At 35.9% G+C, this 22,694-nt stretch overlaps 1 protein-coding gene across 2 annotated transcripts in view; it reads left to right on the top strand.

Annotated features, from left to right (window-relative positions):
• Rcd1 (Reduction in Cnn dots 1) overlaps positions 1–22,694 on the top strand; it is a 70,273-nt gene that overhangs the window by 6,971 nt on the left and 40,608 nt on the right. For both annotated transcript variants that reach the window (XM_069846632.1, XM_069846631.1), the window contains exons 4-10: positions 206–367; positions 6,095–6,356; positions 7,917–8,069; positions 10,119–10,406; positions 17,679–17,827; positions 19,313–19,460; positions 19,542–19,749. In XM_069846632.1, coding sequence (XP_069702733.1) covers positions 206–367; positions 6,095–6,356; positions 7,917–8,069; positions 10,119–10,406; positions 17,679–17,827; positions 19,313–19,460; positions 19,542–19,749 — 1,370 coding nt within the window. The remainder of the gene's footprint in view (positions 1–205; positions 368–6,094; positions 6,357–7,916; positions 8,070–10,118; positions 10,407–17,678; positions 17,828–19,312; positions 19,461–19,541; positions 19,750–22,694) is intronic.

Here is a 22,694-nt window from a genome sequence, read left to right as displayed (position 1 = left end):
ACTGTATAGATGCAGCCAGGTTCACAGTGATGTCCTTCATAACTTTATAGTAGTTACTTAACTGTTCGAAATTGTAACTGTGTTCATGTGGGTTCTTTTACTAAAAGTGACTTCAGCAGTGGGCTCCTTCAATGTCAGTGTACTTTAGACAATCACTTTGTATATGCAGACACTAAAGTGCTTATCTAGTGGGTCTTTCTTACAGAATAGAAGAGGAAATTGACGTAGATGGAGAGGTGGAGTCCCCCACTCCTCCGTATGACATGAACAAAGTTCGACCGTTGATGCAGGAATGTGAGACGCATGTCAACTTCGTGAGGCGTGAAGAAGACAACGATGCTGATGAGTGGGAAGAGCGTGTGTCAAGGTACAGAAAATAAGACAAGAATTCTTTTAGACTGTTAGTTTTCGACTGATGGTCTCCACAATCCTATTAATTTTGTTTATAAGCCAGAATAAGTAATAAGCATCATGAAGATATTACATACTTCCTCATTACTTACAATATTCCAATGCTTTATCACTTACCTATAGTATACCACATTTTCTCTAATATCCCCATGCATTTTTTTTTCCGAAATACACAAGTAAAAAATACGAGTGCGTGGTTTATTCGAAATTAAGTTGGCAACATTGTATGATTTTCCTCCTACGCAACTCCTAAGGTGGTAGCCTATGTTATTGTCTTCCTATGCTGGTATATCAGTTTTTTTTGTTTGTTTGTTTGTTTTGTGTGTGTGTGTTTTTTTATGTATTTATTGAAAACGGCATGTTTCATTACACTGAGTAATACTACATGCTCTGAGTTCTCTTATAATATTACAATTATTTACAATCTTCTATAATAATTCAAAGTTTACAATCTAATTTGAAGATTAGGTTATTTTGTTTTTACCATTCATTTATTCCTCTCGAAATATATGTTGCATTTATATTGATTTTGTGCAATTCGAAATTTACAATCTGATTTGGATTATTTTGTTTCCACAATTTTCTCTTTTTTTCTCTATAAAAATGTTCTAAGGTCACAGTTAATTATAGCTATCTACCGTTTATAGTTTACAATATACTGTTAGACTGATGTTACTGCAGATTCTAAAATTATCGTTTTTTTATGATACTCTAGTTTTACAATTATTTACAATTTCTACAATTTATATTTTACATTCTTATTTGCAATTCTATTTTTTTTTTTTTTTCTACATCTGGCTAATTTTCTCAAAAGGTATATTATTTACAAATTGTATAAGTTTCTTAGTATATTTTTTATGAGGTCGTCTTTGTTAGGTGGCCAGTTTTCGGTTCTTAATACAGCTGCGATTAAAGCATCTCTTTCCTGATCTAAGAGTTTGCAATCGAACAATAAGTGGTCTACCGTTTGGTGGCTAATTTGACATGGGCATGTTGGATTGTTTATAATTTTAAATCTATGTAGGTATGCTCTGGTTTTGCCGTGCCCTGTTAACATTTCAGTTTGAGTATGTGTGTGCGAGCGTGCATCAAATCCCATAGAATTCCCAAGCAAGAATATTTATTTCACTGCCAGAACTTTTTGTTTCGAATATGATCATATGTTCTCTGACGTGAAGCCTTTGTGAAAAAACAAATGAGCAATATTCATTTTTGATAGCGTAATTTGTTTGTTGAAAGTTATTGCTGAAATAGTGCTTACACAGAGAATTAAACTTACCAGTAATATGAACATAGAAAAAGTAATAAATCTTTTTCAGAATTATCTACTATTATATGACAAAACAAAACCAGTGTTGACCTATGCATCAGAGACGTGGCCTCTTAGCGAAAGGGATAAATTTAGATTGGCCGCATTCGAAAGGAAGATATTGCGAAGGATTTTTGGACCTGTAAGGGATGGTGAAACTTGGAGAATAAGATATAACAACGAATTATACCAGCTTTATGAGTCTCCCGATATAATAACATCCATTAAGATTGCTCGTCTGAGATGGGCAGGGCATGTTAAGAGAGTGGATGAATGTGAAATACCTAGGAAGGTGATGGAACATGGGATTGCTGGAGGAAGAAGAGTTGGAAGGCCAAAGCTACGATGGATAGACTGTGTTATGGATGACATTAAGAGGCTTGGAGTGAAGAACTGGTGGACGGTGGCTAAAGATCGAGACCGATGGAGAAGAATTCTTAAGGAAGCCGAGGCCCGATCCGGGCTGTAGCGCTATGGATGATGATGATAATATGACAAAATACAAAAGTACTACTGTAATAATTATGTCCGTGATAATCCTTGGAGCAAAATAAACAAATTAACGAAAACATCAGATAAAAATTAAAATCTGAAAAAGTGCAAAAGAACTGAATTTTGTTTCATCTCTCAGTAGATAGTGAAATAAAGTGGAAAATTCTCCATATGTAAATGTAGTTTAAAAAATTTCATAAATCTAGTATTTCCTTTCTTTGTTTTGAATATTTATTTCTTCTTTTTCCGCCCCTTCATATAATCGTGCCAAAGCTATTATGAAATCCATTTTAAACTGTAACGGAAATTGCTTTGGTTCAATTCGATGCCACTACGTGTGAGTGGCTGCTTATGTTTCATTTTGGAGCGGCCCTTTACAACACTTGGAAACCAAGCATTCAAATGAAATTGTATACAGTAGGAGGTGAATACCACAAATATATGGACAGCACAAATGAGAAATCTTTTGAAATTAAATTGTTTTATTGTGTCATTACATAATTCATAATGGAATGGCTGGAATTAATGGATCAGTAAGAAGGAAAATCCAGAAATTTATTAATCAGTAACTGTTACAAGAGGAGAACTGGATCTCTCAGTAAACGTATTAGTGAAAAGTTGTATGTATGTATGTATTTACACTGCAAGTGGGCAAGCACCCAGTGGCAGTGGTATACACAATATAAACAATACACAATAAAATCATAAACAATACACAACAAAATTTACAATACACAATACAATTATATACACAATACAATTTAACACAATAACAATTTAACACAATAATAATAAAACATAAAATACCTAATTTTACAATACAACCTACATATGTATAGGCCCTACATAAGTTTCAATAGTCTTTCACTTTACTCTCACCTCATTCCCTGTAGTGGCACTATGACGCATTTCACTGACACTTTAGCACACATTTCACTGACACTCTACAACACATTTCACTGACACTATAGAACACATTTCATTGATGCTATAAATTATCACTGATCGGAACTGTTCACTGCACTGTAAAAACCATAACTTCACTGACTCACCTCACTTCACTGATACAACAGTTCAAATAAGTCAAATAATTGCATCCTTATGCATACTTATAAACAGAACTACATTTAAACTAAACATTTCTAGTCTAAGGCCCTCTTACACGCTAGTTTTAAATAATTTACAATTCAAACCAAGGAAGTAAACTCGTCAGCCTAGATAAATACATGTCACCTTAAAAAAATTTTATACACAATACAATAAGAATACACAATACAATTTAACACAATAATAATAAAACATAAATAAAATACCTAATTTTACAATACAACCTACATAATTATGTTTAGGCCCTACATAAGTTTCAATAGTCTTTCACTTTACTCTCATCTCATTCCCTGTAGTGGCACTATGACGCATTTCACTGACACTTTAGCACACATTTCACTGACACTCTACAACACATTTCACTGACACTATAGAACACATTTCATTGATGCTATAAATTATCACTGATCGGAACTGTTCACTGCACTGTAAAAACCATAACTTCACTGACTCACCTCACTTCACTGATACAACAGTTCAAATAAGTCAAATAATTGCATCCTTATGCATACTTATAAACAGAACTACATTTAAACTAAACATTCCTAGTCTAAGGCCCTCTTACACGCTAGTTTTAAATAATTTACAATTCAAACCAAGGAAGTAAACTCGTCAGCCTAGATAAATACATGTCACCTTAAAAAAATTTTATACACAATACAATAAGAATACACAATACAATTTAACACAATAATAATAAAACATAAATAAAATACCTAATTTTACAATACAACCTACATAATTATGTTTAGGCCCTACATAAGTTTCAATAGTCTTTCACTTTACTCTCATCTCATTCCCTGTAGTGGCACTATGACGCATTTCACTGACACTTTAGCACACATTTCACTGACACTCTACAACACATTTCACTGACACTATAGAACACATTTCATTGATGCTATAAATTATCACTGATCGGAACTGTTCACTGCACTGTAAAAACCATAACTTCACTGACTCACCTCACTTCACTGATACAACAGTTCAAATAAGTCAAATAATTGCATCCTTATGCATACTTATAAACAGAACTACATTTAAACTAAACATTTCTAGTCTAAGGCCCTCTTACACGCTAGTTTTAAATAATTTACAATTCAAACCAAGGAAGTAAACTCGTCAGCCTAGATAAATACATGTCACCTTAAAAAAATTTTATACACAATACAATAAGAATACACAATACAATTTAACACAATAATAATAAAACATAAATAAAATACCTAATTTTACAATACAACCTACATAATTATGTTTAGGCCCTACATAAGTTTCAATAGTCTTTCACTTTACTCTCATCTCATTCCCTGTAGTGGCACTATGACGCATTTCACTGACACTTTAGGACACATTTCACTGACACTCTGTAACACATTTCACTGACACTATAGAACACATTCCATTGACGCTATAAATTATCACTGGGGAACTATTCACTGCACTGTAAAACCATAACTTCACTGACTCACCTCGCCTCACTGATACAACAGCTCAAATAAGTCAAATAATTGCATCCTTATGCATACTTATAAACAGAACTACATTTAAACTAAACATTTCTAGTCTAAGGCCCTCTTACACGCTAGTTTTAAATAATTTACAATTCAAACCAAGGAAGTAAACTCGTCAGCCTAGATAAATACATGTCACCTTAAAAAAATTTTATACACAATACAATAAGAATACACAATACAATTTAACACAATAATAATAAAACATAAATAAAATACCTAATTTTACAATACAACCTACATAATTATGTTTAGGCCCTACATAAGTTTCAATAGTCTTTCACTTTACTCTCATCTCATTCCCTGTAGTGGCACTATGACGCATTTCACTGACACTTTAGGACACATTTCACTGACACTCTGTAACACATTTCACTGACACTATAGAACACATTCCATTGACGCTATAAATTATCACTGGGGAACTATTCACTGCACTGTAAAACCATAACTTCACTGACTCACCTCGCCTCACTGATACAACAGCTCAAATAAGTCAAATAATTGCATCCTTATGCATACTTATAAACAGAACTACAGAACTCTGCCAGGTTAAATAAATCATTATTATTATTTAATGTAAACATTTCTAGTCTAAGGCCCTCTTACACGCTATTTTTAAATATTTTACAATTCAAACCAAGGAAGTAAACTCGTCAGGCTAAATAAATACATGTCACCTTAAAAAATTAAATGTTAAATGTCACCTTAATTTTAATTTACAGTTTATACACAACTTTTTAAGTTATTCTTGAATCTCCTTAAGGAAGGACAGCCCTCAAAGACCGCTGCAGGTAGGTCATTCCAATCATTTATAGTTCTATTTAAAAATGAGAATTTACCTACATCCGTTTTCTGTTTCCTACATTTGATTTTAAAATCGTGATCGTTCCTACCGTAGTACGTTGGCTTTTCTAACCGAGCCGTTATGTCTACCCATGCTTTCTGACCTAGATGTGCTCTATACAATAATGTTATTCCAGTTTTCCTACGTCTGTTTTCCAAAGTTTCCCATTTAAGTTCTTTTATCGTATCGTTTCCATCTTCTCTTTTACCTTTAACAAATTTAGCTGCCCTATACTGGATTCTTTCTAAGGAATTTATCTGATATATTCTATAGGGATCCCAACATGTAGTTCCGTATTCCATTAACGGTCGCACTAACGTTAGGATATGCTATTTCCCTCCATTTGGGGCTAGCCTTTCTCAAGATTCTCATAATAAAGTGAAGTGCCCTCCATGACTGGACTGTTGTTTTCAGGGTGAATTGGACCCCAGTGCAGAATCGCTTGTTCAACAAGATGGTACGCTTACTGCAAGCTGACCGGCTAGCAAGGCTGGCCCAGGCCGGCAACTGGAACGAGCCTGTACTGCGGCGCATCACGGTGGACAAGACAGTGCGCAGGGTGCGGCAGATGCTGGCGAGCGTGAGCTGGGACGTGCGGCTCACCCAGTGGTTGCACGCCACGCTCATCGAGAACCTCAGTCGCCAGTACCTCGCTGCCTACCTCGACGTGCTGCAGGTGAGTCTGGGTCTTGTAGCTTTGTCTGAAGGTTTTTTTTTTGTACTCAGATGAAGAGAAACACTTAATGGTTTTGAAAATGGTATAAAATACAAACCACATTGTATTAATGAACTTTTAATACTTACTTACTGGCTTTTAAGGAACCCGGAGGTTCATCACTGCCCTCACGTAAGCCCGCCATTGGTCCCTATCCTGAGCAAGATTAATCCAGTCTCTACCATCATATCCCACCTCCCTCAAATCCATTTTAATATTATCTTCCCATCTACGTCTCGGCCTTCCCAAAGGTCTTTTTCCCTCCGGCCTCTCAACTAATGCTCTATATGCATTTCTGAATTCGCCCGTACGTGTTACATGCCCTGCCCATCTCAAACATCTGGATTTAATGTTCCTAATTATGTCGGGTGAAGAATACAATGCGTGCAGTTCTGTGTTGTGTAACTTTCTTCATTCTCCTGTAACTTCATCCCTCTTAGCCCCAAATATTTTCCTAAGAACCTTATTCTCAAACACCCTTAATCTCTGTTCCTCTCTCAAAGTGAGAGTCCAAGTTTCACAACCATAAAGAACAACCGGTAATATAACTGTTTTATAAATTATAACTTTCAGAATTTTTGACAGCAGACTAGATGACAAAAGCTTCTCAACCGAATAATAACAGGCATTTCCCATATTTATTCTGCGTTTAATTTCCTCCCGAGTGTCATTTATATTTGTTACTGTTGCTTCAAGACATTTGAACTTCTCCACCTCTTCAAAAGATAAATTTCCAATATTTATATTTTCATTTCGTACAATATTCTGGTCACGAGACATAATCATATACTTTGTTTTTTCGGGATTTACTTCCAAACCTATCTCTTTACTTGCTTCCAGTAAAATTCCTGTGTTTTCTGTAATAGTTTGTAGATTTTCTCCTAACATATTCACGTCATCCGCATAGATAAGAAGCTGATGTAACACATTTAATTCCGAACCCTCTCTGTTATCCTAAACTTTCCTAATGGCATATTCTAGAACGAAGTTAAAAAGTACCAAAGTGGCACCAAATTTTATAAAATAATTAAAAATATATAAAGTAACTTTTTAATTATTGTATAAAATTTGGTGCCACTACAATTTTCTGATGTGTTGTTGTTCTTTATCATTCCCACTAGTTACACACCAACCTCTCAAATTATAGATTTTTTTGTCCCTTATTTCTTCCCATCAACAACAAAAGACTGGTATTTGTTGACGAGAACCAGGTATCTTTTCCTCCCTCCTTGGTGAATCTCTTCTTTCCCTCTGACACACACGTGTTCATCGTCTATATTTGCTGCCTTGTTATGGTTTGTCTCCTCATTGTGTATATAGTGGGACCTTCTGGTGCACTTATAGAGGATGTATGAATTGGAAATATTATTTAAACAGAGACTACTTAAAACAGCCTGTGACTTCGTTAGAAACCAGCCACTTGGAGAAGTTTAGCATAAGTCAGCCGTGTCAAAACTCGGAACATTTTGCTTGTTGTAGTTATTATGACTTCTTCAAATACCTTGCTGTCCTTTGTTACAGTCTCTGAAAGCCAAAGTTCCTGCACTGGTAGAGAAAATGATAGCGGTGTCCACTCTTGCCAGCAAAACTGGTCCAGCCAGTACTGACAACCTTAGCAACCTGCTGAAGAGGCCGTGGGATCCTGCAGCGGGCAGCCTGAGCCAGCACAAGCCGGTTGGTAGTCCTGCATACCTTTGTCTAGTGATGTGTGAACTGGTCATAAAGTTAACTTAGCTCAGTTGGCTAAGGTGCTTGTCTGCCGATCGTAAGTTGCACTTGGGCACGGGTTCGATTCCTACTTGGGCTGATTACCTGGTTAGATTTTTTCAGAGGTTTTCCCCAACTGTAAGGCGAATGTCAGATAATCTATGGCCTCATCTCGCCAAGTACCATTTCACTATCACCAATCTGCAAAGGAATTTTACCATGTTTGGAACAAATTTCTGTATATTCTTTCAATAATTTGTCATAATACACTGTTGTTTTAAATTCATGAGCATATTGGGAATTGAATCAATGGCTTTCTCGAAACACACTATGAGATATTTATATAAAACAATTTTTATTTCGAATAGGAAGCAAAAACATGCAAAATTGTATTACCAGTAAACTTTTTTGTTTGAAACATCTCAAAGATTAACCCCCAGAAATTAATGACATTACTTAAGATTCACCCTCTATATTACTTATACTTTTGTATAGGTGTAGAGGATTTCTTAACTTGTTCAATCTTACATGAATTATAAACCCAGTTGTAGTATGGATGAATATATAATAGGATGAGAAACTTACTGAGTTTCCCGTAACACATACTAGAGGTGCTGTTGTAGAAATTGATCTTGCTGCCACCTGTTGGGGGAAGGGGCGTTATTACATCTAGCAGCGCACCAAGTAGCGAAAAGAGTAACTAATTACTCCATGCATTTAGCAGCGCATCTGTTGACGAAAATGTTAAACTGCAGAAAGTATTGCCTCCCGCCCTCATCGATATTGAAAACTAACCCAATTTAAAATAAAACATTTACAATTTTTATTCCTCACAGCATCTTCTACTGAAAATTCTTATCAGAGCAAAGAGGAAGATAAAAGAGACGATCTATTTTACACTACCCAATTAAAATATAACCAGACAGACAGAAAATATAGCAAAAGATTAGATAATTGGGATTGTATTCTTTGGGTATTTATTGTACAGCGCAATGGAAAAGTCTCAGTCCACATCTGTGGAGTAACAGCGCGTCTGGCCGCGAAACCAGGTGGCCCGGGTTCGATTCCCGGTCGGGGCAAGTTACCTGGTTGAGGTTTTTTCTGGGGTTTTCCCTCAACCCAATATGAGCAAATGCTGGGTAACTTTCGGTGTTGGACCTTGGACTCACTTCACCGGCATTATCCCCTTCATCTCATTCAGACGCTAAATAGCCTAAGATGTTGATAAAGCGTCGTAAAATAACCTACTAAAATGAAAAAAAAAAATGGAAAAGTCTGCAAGAGCTACTTAGATAGTTCAATTTATTATATTACTATTACTTTACAATACATTCAACAACACTATTTTTACAATGTCCATAAACGTCACTGTTTAATATACACTGCTTATACACACACGTAGTATCACTTTATGTTCACTTATTAGCAAGTTTCTGTCTGCCATCTTCTCTCCTCGAACAATATCTCGAATGGATAAATAGAGAACTCTGGGTAATGTACCCAACATGTAGTTCTAATGCTCACCACCTACGACGTTGGGCGCTGATCATCTTATTTCAGCCCCCCGCCGCCAGATGGTGCTGACCGCAGTTTCGCATCCTATTATATATTTATCCATGGTTGTAGTATGTAAGATATGTTGTGGAATAACTTTGGATTATCTAAAGTAAAATCAAAACAACTTTGTTTGGATAAGACTTCCTCTTTTCGTTATAACGTACTTTTCAAAATAAAGTATATTATTTTCTGATGTACGTTATAATGAGATTTTACTGTACATTGTAATGAATAAGCTAATGTGTACATTACAGTTATATTTTTCTTTAATTTTGGTTTTCTGGTTAGGAGACAGTGCCTACGTTGGTCTCATTCTCCCTGATTATGCCTCTGCAAGGAGGGAAGGAGGGAAAATGTGGAACAGGTAGCCTAGATTCCTGTATTCTACTTAGTTAGGAGAAAGTTTCATGTGAGTGTTGAACCTCTGTGGTAACTGTGGGTTGTGTTGTGTGAATGTAGCGCAAGCTGCCAGGCCATCCTATCCTGGTGATCACGCCTTCCAGCCCCAGCAGCAGCTCCATGCAGACCACGCGAGCTCAGCAGTGGTTTGCACACCTGTCCACACTTGGCCAGGTGATCACCGTGGTGATGCAGAGTGGGGTGGGGACCACGCGCATGACTATGACGAACTGTGTCGACCAGATGATAGCAGCCACCAGGTCCAAGATAGGGGAGCTCAGAACTGACTTTCCAGGTAGACCTATCATCCTGATTGGCTGGAATACCGGAGCTGCAATAGCATGTCAGGTGAGTGCCATGTGTAATTATTACAGTAAAACTTCTTTTATATGTTTCGGACTTATGCATTTTTTTTCCGAATTCCCTGCAAAATTCCTATACTTTCCATGTTAATTTATTTTGGTTATACATTCTTAGTTTGTACGTTTTTTACACTTATATGATCTATTTTAAACCCCAGGAGATACAAAAAGTCATTTATACAATTAAAAAACAAATTTGCTCAAAATTTGGTTTGCATGACAATGTTGTTGTTTTCTAATGCCAGGCATTTGACAATAAAGTCATTTGACCTCTTGCACTCCAATATTTTTTAAAGATATTGTCATGGTTAGCCACTGACGCACAGATTTTGAGATTGAAAATGGCAAGTTGTAGCCGATTTAAGTGAACACCATATTTTAATGTTTTGGTGGCTACTTTATTCACACACAACCCCCAGAATGTCTGGAGGGCCACACCTGCTGTTGGTCGACGGGTCCATTGGACCTAGCTGGGAGATCTTGTTGATCACCAGCTTTCCCTCCTTAAGCCACTGGAGGACGATTTTAGTGCCATAGCAGGTCAGCACTAGGAACAGAAAAGTAGAAAGAGGAGGAAGGAAAGTGAAATGAACCCCTAGGCCTCGAATGCTCTAATGCCGTCGGGGTCGAAGAAAGTAAGAGTTCAGTCAGAGGACTGGATAGGAAAGGGTAAAGAGGGAATTAGGTATTGGATAGAGGAAAATTATACCAAATTCGGCCATTAACTCATCAAGCTGACCAGTGCTAATTGATGAGTAGCCCCTCCCTTTAGTTCAGCTCGTAAAATTATGCTTACTAACAGCTGCACCACGGGAAGGTAGGGATGGGACATTGGGTATTTGTCCAGGTTGGTTCCTTAAAGCCTTCAATGGGAAGGATTAATGGCTCTTCCTCCTGTATTCGACAAATACCGTTTTGCAGCCTGCGTGAAAATGTAAGAACGCGAAAATACAGGATGTGTTCATTGTTAAGATGGTGTCTGCTTTGAAATTCATGGAAATTCAACAATCTTGTATTTTTAGCAGTAGTAGTATTTATCTATTCAACCTGGTAGAGATAAGGCCGTCAGGCCTTCTCTGCCCCTCTACCAGGAGATTCCAACTATAATATGAACAATAAAATTACAATTAATATTAAATTTATAATTACAATTACAAATAACATTACAATTAGTATTAAATTTAAAATTACAATAAAATCAGAGTACGAAAAGATTACCTGACTAATTAAAGCTAGATAATTTATCATAGAGAAACAAAGAATATTTTATATTTACTGAATTACAAATTAAATCTAGAATAACAAAATTGTATAGCGATTAAATTACTGGATATTGAAATATTTTGTGATAGATTAAGGAAACTATTTACAAGAAATCAATTACTGACCAAGTGCCTAGTAAGTTTGCGTTTGAATTCCATTTTATTTCGACAGTCCCTGATGCTAGCAGGTAGCGAATTCCAGAGTCTTGGCAGGGCTATTGTGAAAGAAGATGAGTATGAGGAGGTGCGATGAGATGGTATTGTTAGTATTGTGTCCTTAATGACGTTGTTACTACTTTAGAAACAGTGAAACAATTTGTAACAAACACACCATGATGTAACTGAATAAATTATGAAACAGTTGCAACAGTATGAGGGAATGATTTATTCCTTAAGTTTGACATTGGATAGGGAGGAATGGCGAAAACTTCTGAAGAAGGCCAGGGCCCATGAAGGGCTGTTGTGCCATTGATGATGATGATGATGATGTTTTATTCCTTAAGAGCAAGCAGTCCAAAGTAACTTGACTTTTTATAAAATAATAGCATGTTATTAAATGAAGATCACGCTGGAAGGACAAGGTAAGTCAATTTCGTAAAACTTTTTGGATTGGAGTTCGAAATGTAAAGGTGCGTGCACATGTAGCAAGTGACAAACGAATGCATTCACTGACTGAAATCGAAATGTGTAGACAACACAGTAAAGGCAAACCAATTGTTTAGTTTGCCTTTTGTAGTATGTATGTATGTATTTATTCACACTGCAATGGGTATATACCCGGTGGCAGTGGTAGCTAATTACACTCAATAATGACAATAATAAAATTATTAATTAAAAATACAATTAATGATAATACTAATAATTAATACTAATAATAATAATAATAATAATAATAATAACAACAACAGAGAATATACTAAATTAAATGAAACGATCACTTAAAATAACATTTGAAATATTCTAATTTGTATCTTAAAACTAAGATCGAACTAAAACCCTCGAGTATATGTTCATATCTGCACAAGTACCTTTCAACATTACACTCATTTCGCTGTCAACTCACTCACTGCACTGGAACTACGACACATTTCACTGATTCTATCCTGATTTCACTAACACTTCAAAAACATTTCACTGTTCAAATACTTTGCACTGCCACTATAACCTATAAAGCTTCACTGACAGGAACACGTTTCACTTACACAGCGCACTTCACTAACACGACATACTTCTTCACTGATACAACACACTTCACTGACACAACATAATTCTTCACTGATACAACACTTCAATAACAACATATCATTTACACCCTTTAAGTACTGTGTATAATTACCGTCTATTAGTAAGGTCCTTAAGCCTATTTTTAAATGCATTTTTGGTTGTTGGTAAAGCCTTTAGTAAGTCTGCAGGTAAAGTATTCCAGTCCCTGATAGTACGATTGAGAAAAGAAAACTTTCCAGTGTCTGTCCTCTGCCTTCTTTCCCTCAATTTATATGAGTGGTCATTCCTTGAAGAGTAATTTGGCGGCTGCAACCTATTTTTTATTTCTCTCCAGGCAGGCTCACCTCTGTATGTTTTGAACAGTGCGCATAATCGAATTCGCGTTCTCCTGTCCGTGAGTGTGTCCCATTTTAATGGTGAATTTTTCCGACAACACTTAAGAGCCCGTTTTTGAATCTTTTCCAGTGTCTTAATATGTTCTAATCTGTAAGGATCCCAACATGCTGCACCATATTCCATTACTGGACGTACTAGTGATTTATATGCAATCTCTTTGGATTTATCAGAGCCTTTCCTTAGTACCCTCATCACAAAGTGTAACGCTCTCCATGCCTTTCCCGCTGTGTCTGTAACGTGTTCCCCCCAGCCGAGATCGCTGCTAAATGTTATTCCGAGGTATTTACATTTGTTAACTTCCGGAATGGTTTCACCCCCTAACGTATACGATGCGACTATTTTATTTCTTTTCCTTGTAAAGCTGATGGCTTTGCTCTTTAGAGAATTTATTTTCATTTTGTTGGCTATTGCCCAATCATTTATTCTATTAAGGTCATTCTGGAGAAGAGTAGTATCTTCATGACTTTTTATTTCCCTGTATAACATACAATCATCCGCGAATAAGCGAACCCTAGACAAGATATTAACTGGCAGATCATTTACAAAAGCCAAGAATAGAAGAGGCCCCAAGACACTCCCCTGCGGGACCCCGGAAGTAATTTCAATTGGGTTCGATAATTCCTCCCCTACCCGTACTCTCTGAGTGCGACAAGTTAAAAATTCCTTGATCCACTGGATCCATTGCTTGTCAGTATATTAAAGGAAGTTGATATTCGTTGTGGGCATGATTTGCCACTTGTTTGCAGTTCGTAGCAGAACGCAACTGTTTAATTTCACCAACAGGATGTCGAAACTGGAGTGGACTGAAGAAGCTGTTATCAAACTTATTGATTTATATAAGGAGCAGGAAATTTTATGGTCCTATTTTGCACAGTAATATTTCTAAGTCTGTTTCTGAAATATGACAGAAGTTTTGAAACTGTTCTGATTCTATTCCACATAAATCATGAAGCAAGTCAGTGCCTCTATATTAATTGCGACTTTCATAGAGTGGAGTCTGTTGCCATTGCCTTTTGTTTTTTAACTTGCTTTTTGTTAAACTGTCTATAATAACAATGGCTACATTTGCTGTAATTATATCATCTGTTCTCTGACCATTTGCTGATGATTTGTACGTTTCTCTGAACAGCGAATGAACAACAAAGTTTTCCATTTTGAAACAGCTGTAAGCCGGACAAATATTACATATTTAACACGAGTAAGTCCACTAGTTCATCAATTAACAAAGTTTTGCTTCATCATTCATTTGTTTGCTATGTGTGAACTCGCCTTAATATATCAGCCAGCTTTGGCTCTAAGCAGCTAAGCTTTCTTACAAATAATCTTACATTCTTCAATAATATGTGTTATAAATTTGAGTACTGTATCATAGACTTAACTATGAAGTTCTAAATCTGTCTTATTAAAATTTTGCTTCCTTAACTTGTTATTCCATGCTGGGTAACTTTCGGTGCTGGACCCCGAACTCACTTCACCGGCATTATCACCTTCACCTCATTCAGAGGCTAAATAATCTGGGATGTTGATAAAGCGTCGTAAAATAACCTACTAAAATTAAAAAAAAAACTTGTTATCCCCATATAGTCTTCAAATGCTATTTCAGATGTTATTAAATGTCATTTCAGTTACACCTTTTTTCTTACTTATGCTGTTTTTTCTTCAGTTCCCCATATAAACGTATAGATGAAGTCTTATTGTAGTAGCAGATATCTCGAATAAGTAACAGTACATGTGTTAATAAATGAAAAAGATTTTAACCTATAACTTAGGCGAATACTAATCCTGAATATTTTGTTTGAGAACAATATGCAATTGCAATATTCTTCGTTTTAGTGTGCCATACTGTTAAATAGTACAAATATTGTTTTGTATAGCCCAGTTATTCTCCAAAGGATTTACATATTTATGTTGTAATGTTTGGTAGCTGGGCTTATTTCAATTACTATGAGCTTGGATCACATATTTTAAAACCTTGTCAAATCTTTAGCAATATGAAGTAGTCTTTGGCAAATCTTTTTCAGTATTGATCAATTTTTGATAGATTTTCTTTTAAAGTATTGAATTGGAAGACAAATTTTATTGTGTGCAAGTAACTTTAGGTTTAACTCGCTTTGTACCTTCATTTGTCTTACGTTTGTCCTGTGTTAAATTGATTGTATTGTATTGTATTGTATTTAGTAACATTCCATGGTATTCATACATTGCTTCACAGCTAGAATATGGAACAAGTCAAAAAACTTAATACTATTATAAAGTCTTAATTTATAGTCACAGTCTAGATGAAATAGATACAGATGAGATTTACAATATAGTCTACTAGTACAACACAAAGTTTTAGTATCAATTTCATGAAGTGTTATTGAATGTCATGAATTCACCTACAGAATAGAAGGCATGAGAAATTAGGTACTTCTTTAATTTGGCCCTAAATAATCTTATGTTTTGAGTTTCATTTTTTATATCAGTAGGGAGGCTATTAAAAATTTTTACTGCCATATAACACACTCCTTTTTGATAGCATGATAGACTTGCCGATGGAGTATGAAAGTCATTTTTTTGACGTGTATTTATGCTATGAACTGTTGAATTAGTTACAAAGTTTTCACGATTATATAAGAGGAAGATTATTAATGAAAAGATATACTGACAAGCCATGGGCATTATTTGAAAATAGTCCTACAAGATTCCCTAGATTTGGTATCTACTATTATTCTAATCACTCTTTTTTGTAATAGGAATATACTGTTACTATCTGTGGAATTTCCCCAGAATATTATTCCAAAACTCATTACCGAGTGAAAGTATGCAAAGTATATTGTTTTTAAGGTATTGATATTTACTACCTTTTGCATAGATCTAATAGCAAAACAAGCTGAATTTAGTTTAGGGGTAATTTCTTTAATATGATTTTTCCAATTTAACACATAATCGATTTTTAAGCCAAGAAATTTGGTTGTTGTTGTTTCTGATAGGGATCTATTGTTAATTATTGCGCTAGAAATTTGCGAGGTTGAATTTGGACAGGATTTAAATTGAATGATATATCCCAGGCCTTGATTTTAGACAGTGTGCAAAGTGCAGGGCATGTAAAGGAAACTCAATCATAATACAGATGCAGCCAGTGAAGTGATGCTTAGTGTTAAGGTTAAAAAACAGACACTATATACTTTGATTTTTTATTTAAAAAATCCATTAATCTCAGCTGTATTGTAACCTACAATCACCGCCGTCTGGATACCTTCGCCTAGCGTCTCGTTGTTAACTACCTGATCTATGCTATAGTTTAACATGGAACCCGCCGTACACATGTATTGACATAATTCTCCGCTATTGGCGCCACCCAACGCACATGTATCAGTACAATGGTGTGGTGTATAGCAGTGTGTATCTATACATGTCAGTGTTTGAGCACAGATTTACATAGTCGTAAATGTAGTAATAATTGAAAATGGTTAATTGTTGTGCGCCTTTTTGTAAATCCAAACAGGGAAAACCTAGTTCGGTAGGAATAAGATTTCATGAAATTCCTTCAGCCGAAGAACTTCGAGAAAGATGGCTAGCTGTTATAAGAAGACAAGGTGATACCCAAGGAAGTAAGTGGATTCCATCCGATTATGCACGTGTTTGTAGCCTTCATTTCCAAGAAGAAGACTATAGGGAAAATTGTACGAGTAAAAGAAAGATTTTAAAGCCTGGTGTTGTACCAACTATATATCTTGATTATCCAAGCTATGTTCAGAAAAGCAAGAAAACTCCTCGGAAAATACAAGAAAGAATACATCGAGAAGAACGACAAATAATCAACAATGAAGTGGGTCCATCAATAGAAAATAGTGGAAATGATTTCACCCTTTTCTCAGTGTGATTTACTGAAGTGTAGTGTCTCAGGTCATCAAAAGATGGTTAGCGAAATACTCATTGTGAAATTTGTTAGACCATTGTTATCAAATATCGGAAAAAAAGAAACAGAAAATGTGTTCCGATATGTGTGCTACAGTAAACCGCTGTCTAGGAAGGTCCTGAAACTGTGAACTATGCCAACAGGATGTGTGTTAGTTAAAATTTTATTTTCATGCATGCTCATAAAAATAATATTCAAAACAAAAAAGTTGAAATTTTTATGTGTTACCGGATAATTCATACAACTCTTGTACTGTACGTGATTGCGTGAAGGGTGTGTTAGCTGCTGCCATCTATGATACGCAAAATCGGCAGCATAGAGCAGGCAGTTAACAACGAGACGCTAGGCGAAGGTATCCAGATGGCGGTGCCTACAATACTTGGGTCTGGAGGCAAGCAAACTACAGTATTTCTACTTGAAAGCATAATAAAGCAGTAGCAGGCTTTTGAGTTAATGTTCTCTGATTCGTTGGCAGGTGGCATTGCTGGAGCAGGCAACAGCTGTGGTATGTCTTGGCTTCCCTATGATGACAGTGGAGGGGAAGCGAGGGGAACCCAATGACACACTTCTGGATCTGCATTGTCCAGTCCTTTTTGTTATTGGCCAAAACTCTGCAGCTGCTCGGTAAGTGAACTCTGTCTCGTATGCCGAGTGAGAAGTAGATGAAACTCGAGACTTGAGTGAATTTCAGTGTAGATGATTCATGCCTTGTTCTGCAATCTTGAATGTAATATTCAACCACTCAGACACTATATATTACAAAAGGATCTAAAAATACATTTAAAATTGCAAGCCTCATCCAGATATCAGATATTCTTCAAACTGTCAGATGATATCCTGTGTAATTTCTATAAAATAAAAAAATAAGAAATACCAATCTATATCACAGACACACTCATTGCTAAAACTCCAGTTGTGAACGAAATTCCTCCATGGAAATGGGTGATTCCAGAACATAGCATACAAATTCCAGGAAATCATTCCAAAAATGATCCTCCATACATTCTTTAGTTAGATTCCATGGAACTACTCTGCAGTACATATAAGGATCACCTTCAAATTTATACAGATGGATCTCTAAATCCTAATAATGGGACATTAGGAGCAGGGTATTATATTCCAAAATATCAAGAAAGTTATTTCATACCATGTTCATCCTCCTCCAGTCTTGACACTGAATTGCTAGCTATTGATGCTGCTCTTCAGTGTGTTATTCAAATTTCTGAAAAATCTATTTGCATACTTACCGACTCCAAGGGGGCTATATTTAATATAATTAAATATGTACCAAACCTATATGCACATAGAATTATTCCACTTCAGAAACAACTACGTAAACTAAAAGAACTCCAAAAGGAAATAACATTTCAATGGATACCTAGTCATTGTGGTATATCTGGAAACAAGAAAGTCGATAATATTGCAAAACAGGCAACATATTTGCAACCAAGACCTCTTCAAGTGATATCTCTATCCAGTGCTTTTGCTTCAGTAAAGTCTCATTTTACAAACCTAAGGATCAATAATTGGCTCTCTTCTGACAAAGGAAAAATTTTAGTCTGTACAAAAGAAACCAAATGACTTGGAAATGTACAAAAACTTGCCCAGACATGTTCAAACATTTTTAACAAGAGCCAGAACAGATCACATTGTCACTCAATTGTACCTACACCGATTTCACATTTCTGATAATCCTATTTGTCTGTGGTGTAATAATCATGATGAAGATCTGGAACACATTCTTCTATACTGTCCACCCATAAACCACAAAAGAAGTAAATTAAAATCATCAGTACCAGTTGCAGAAGACACAGCCCTGCAGTATATATTGACTACACCCCACCTCTGGCTACTAGCAACAGGCATCTATAATGAACACTGATCAAAATACCCCTCATTTCTCGTGAAAAACAACAACTGAATAGACTACAGTGGACTATAGTGGACTTTATGTTGTCAGCAAACAGCTGGATACATTAAGAAGATTGATTGATTGATTGTTCTGCAGTCTTGCATTACTAACTGCCATAGTTGAAAACCTGAAGATTTGACATGAATATGTTGCTTTTTCTTACTTCTGTGGTTTGATTTACTATAATTTTCTTACAGACAAGAAGATGTGGAGGATGTTCGCGAGCGTATGAGGGTGGAGACTGGGCTGGTAGTGGTGGGATCCGCAGACGACCAGCTCAGAGTGGGCAAAACCAAGAAACTAATGGAGGGTGTGACACAGAGTATGATTGATCGCTGCATCTTGGTGAGTCAGCCTGCAGCAAGTTTTAAGTTGAGCTGTTTTTACGGCTACATTTGAGTGCTAACCCCCCTCACATTGTTGCAGGACGAGGTGGGAGACTTCCTGGGAAGCATCTTGATGCACCCGTACCAGCCTCCAGCACGTGCACCCCACATGTTCACGCCAAGCTCACAGACCGTGACTGCAGCAGATACCTCAAACCGGCAAGGTGTGGGGAAGTTGGAACGCAAGACCAAACATATGTCAGTAGATGGCGACCCGGCCTCACCTGCAGCAAAGAGGTCTCGTCCAGGTGAGGAAAGTTTCTCAATATACAGTCAGCTCTGGATATAGTGAACATTCGGCTATAGTGAACCTAAATTGTTGGTCCCGACCCGCATACATTAAAAATTACATTAATATTTCCATTTATAGTGAACCCTCGCTTCAGTTATAGTGAACCTAAAACTAGAATGTCCCCAAGAAAATGTAATTTCAAAATGGCCAAAATGGTAATTTAGGAAAACCTTTCTCCTATAAACTTCCAAGAATATAATAATAATAATAGTTTTATTTTCCCTGGCAGAGTTAAGGCCATCAGGCCTTCTCTTCCACTCAACCAAGATCAAATCACATACAGAAAAATACATACCAGTATACAAATATTAACTTAAAAATAATAATAAACATAATTAAGTAAAAAAGAGAGATTGAATACATATACACAATCAGTATTAACTTTAAAATAACAATAATAAAAAAAATATATGTAATAAAAAAAAGAGACTGAATACATAATCACAAACAGGAAAGTGCATTCTGGTATACAAGTATTAACTTAAAAAAAAAAAGAATGCATATGAATATAATCTCACAACTAAAGGAATAGTAGAATTAGTATGATCAGCACAGCACGTGTTACATTGAGACAATGACAATTACCTAGATATTAGTGTTAATGGAAAAAATAAAGCAATGACTGTGTAAAATAATAATAATAATAATAATAATAAATAAAAATTATACCTAAAAAAACTAATTCTGTGCATTTAAAATATTTCTAAACAACCTAATTTTAAACAACTGAGGAATATGTGCATATATGTGAATATGTGACAAGAGGGAGGAATATGTGATGAAGAATATGTGCATTGAAAGACTAAGGATTTGTTTAGTTTCCTGGACAGCTTGAAACATGTTAAAGAGAATAGTGTACTCAGTGAGGGATATAGAAAAGATTGTAGTTCTGACTCCTTTTAAAAGAGGTTATTAGAAGAATAGGAAGAATGTTTTATTTTATAAAAGAGAGTAGAATGATGACCAAAGGGTAAATACAAGAAGGGTTAGAATATAATGGTCCTCAATCCTTTCTCCCGCATCTTTGTAAAAGTGAACCCGGGGAAATTCCAAGGCCGAGTACACAGTAGCATAACTCTAGTGGGAAGAGGTGCGAAATCGGTCAGTGCCTACTACCTATATGGCCAGATTAGATTCAAGTTTCGAACTGTGAACATCAGGATATCGAAGTGTAAAATGTTTAAGTTGGAAGATACAGTGAACATTAGTACTGATATTGAACGTGATCTGTCCCAAACGGGCATTAATACTCTATGTGTAGCAACGTCAGTAGTATGTAGCATAAAAGGGAGACACTTCAGTTTTAGTGAACCTCGGCTATAGTGAACGAAATATGCTGGTCCGCAGAGGTTCACTATAACCGGAGTCAACTGTACAAAGTATACAGATGATACTGAAAAGCTCTTCGGCATGGCTGTCTCTGTACAGTGGTAATCTGTGTAAAGGTTTTTCTTCATATTCAGAACCTAAATTATTTCATATATATCAAGATGTCTATAGATAATGAAAGTAACTGAAAAGTAACTCGTTTAAGCCGTTGGTAATGGAAGTAACGAAATGTAACAAATTTAAAAGACTGGAATCATTGTGGGTGTCCCTGAGCTGTGGTGGTTGGAAGTCAGTGATTGCATATGTTGGTCTAATACAGTCTAGAAGACTGGGAGACAAGTTGACTGTACTTCCATTGAAATGGAGATCAGAGAACTTAAGAAACAAGTCTGATGACATCGTAAGAAATGTGATTCATATTTTTTAATTGTGCTAGTGTGTAATTAATGAGTAATGGTAACTGAAAAGTAACTAATTTTTGTTTCACATTTTCGGTAAACACCATGAGGATGCTTGAAGAATGTAATAATTTTCTACTCATATTAATGAACCTTCATAAAAAAAAGATGGTTTGTTTGGAACCAGCTAACACAGTTTTTTATGATTTTTATCTCCTACCGGTAATGTTTTGTCATAAACGAAATGCTATAGACTAGTTTGCCCCCAAAGATTTTTAGGACATATTTTTCAGAATTTCATTTTCTTGGCGTAATTTCCCCCTTTACATTAAAAAAAATTGACTTACCTTTTTTCTTCAAGAGTTTATTTCCTGGAGATTCAAAGTATCATTAAAAAAAGTATGGAAAACCCAAAATCATTACTAAATTCATCAACAGTGAAAAATGTTGATGATTTATCTGACAGCACGGAAGATGGTCTGGATTTGTTCTCTATTAAAGTTGTTGTTGTTTTCTAATGCCAGGTGTTTGACAATAAAGTCATTTGACCTCTTGCACTCCAATATTTTTCAAAGATATTATCATGACTAGCCACTGAAGCACAGATTTTGAGGTGTTCCGAATCCATTTCTTGGTTTGAGTATAGAGTATAAAATAAATGCACTTCTACGAGGGGGATCCAGGAAATAACGACGTTTTGTTGTAATAATTAAAATATATATATATTTATTTGAAAAAACGAAGTCTTTTACATAACTGAAGCTTCCTTTACTTCTCTACATAATCACCACCTACATTTAAACATTTGTCGTATCTGTTCACTAGCTTTAGAATTCCCGTGTTATACTCCTCTGCCGCCAGTTCATTAAGCCAGGTGTTCACTGTCTTCTTCAACTCTTCATCACTTCCAAAACGCGTACCACCCAGAAAGTCTTTCAGCTTAGTGAAAAGGTGAAAATCGCTAGGAGCAAGGTCTGGACTATAGGGCGGATGATCAAAGATTTCCCAACCGAATTGATCCAGCAATTCTCGAGTTGAAGCAGCAGTGTGCGGGCGGGCGTTGTCGTGAAGAAGCTCAACTCCTCTCGAAAGCATTCCTTGCCTCTTGTTTTGGATGGCTCGCCATAGTTTTCGTAAAGTCTCACAATAACGATTTTCATTGATCATAGTGCCT

The sequence above is a fragment of the Periplaneta americana genome, chromosome 15, assembly GCF_040183065.1.
Source record: "Periplaneta americana isolate PAMFEO1 chromosome 15, P.americana_PAMFEO1_priV1, whole genome shotgun sequence".
NCBI classification, from domain to species: domain Eukaryota; kingdom Metazoa; phylum Arthropoda; class Insecta; order Blattodea; family Blattidae; genus Periplaneta; species Periplaneta americana.
This window is presented reverse-complemented; position numbering and strand designations above follow the sequence as displayed.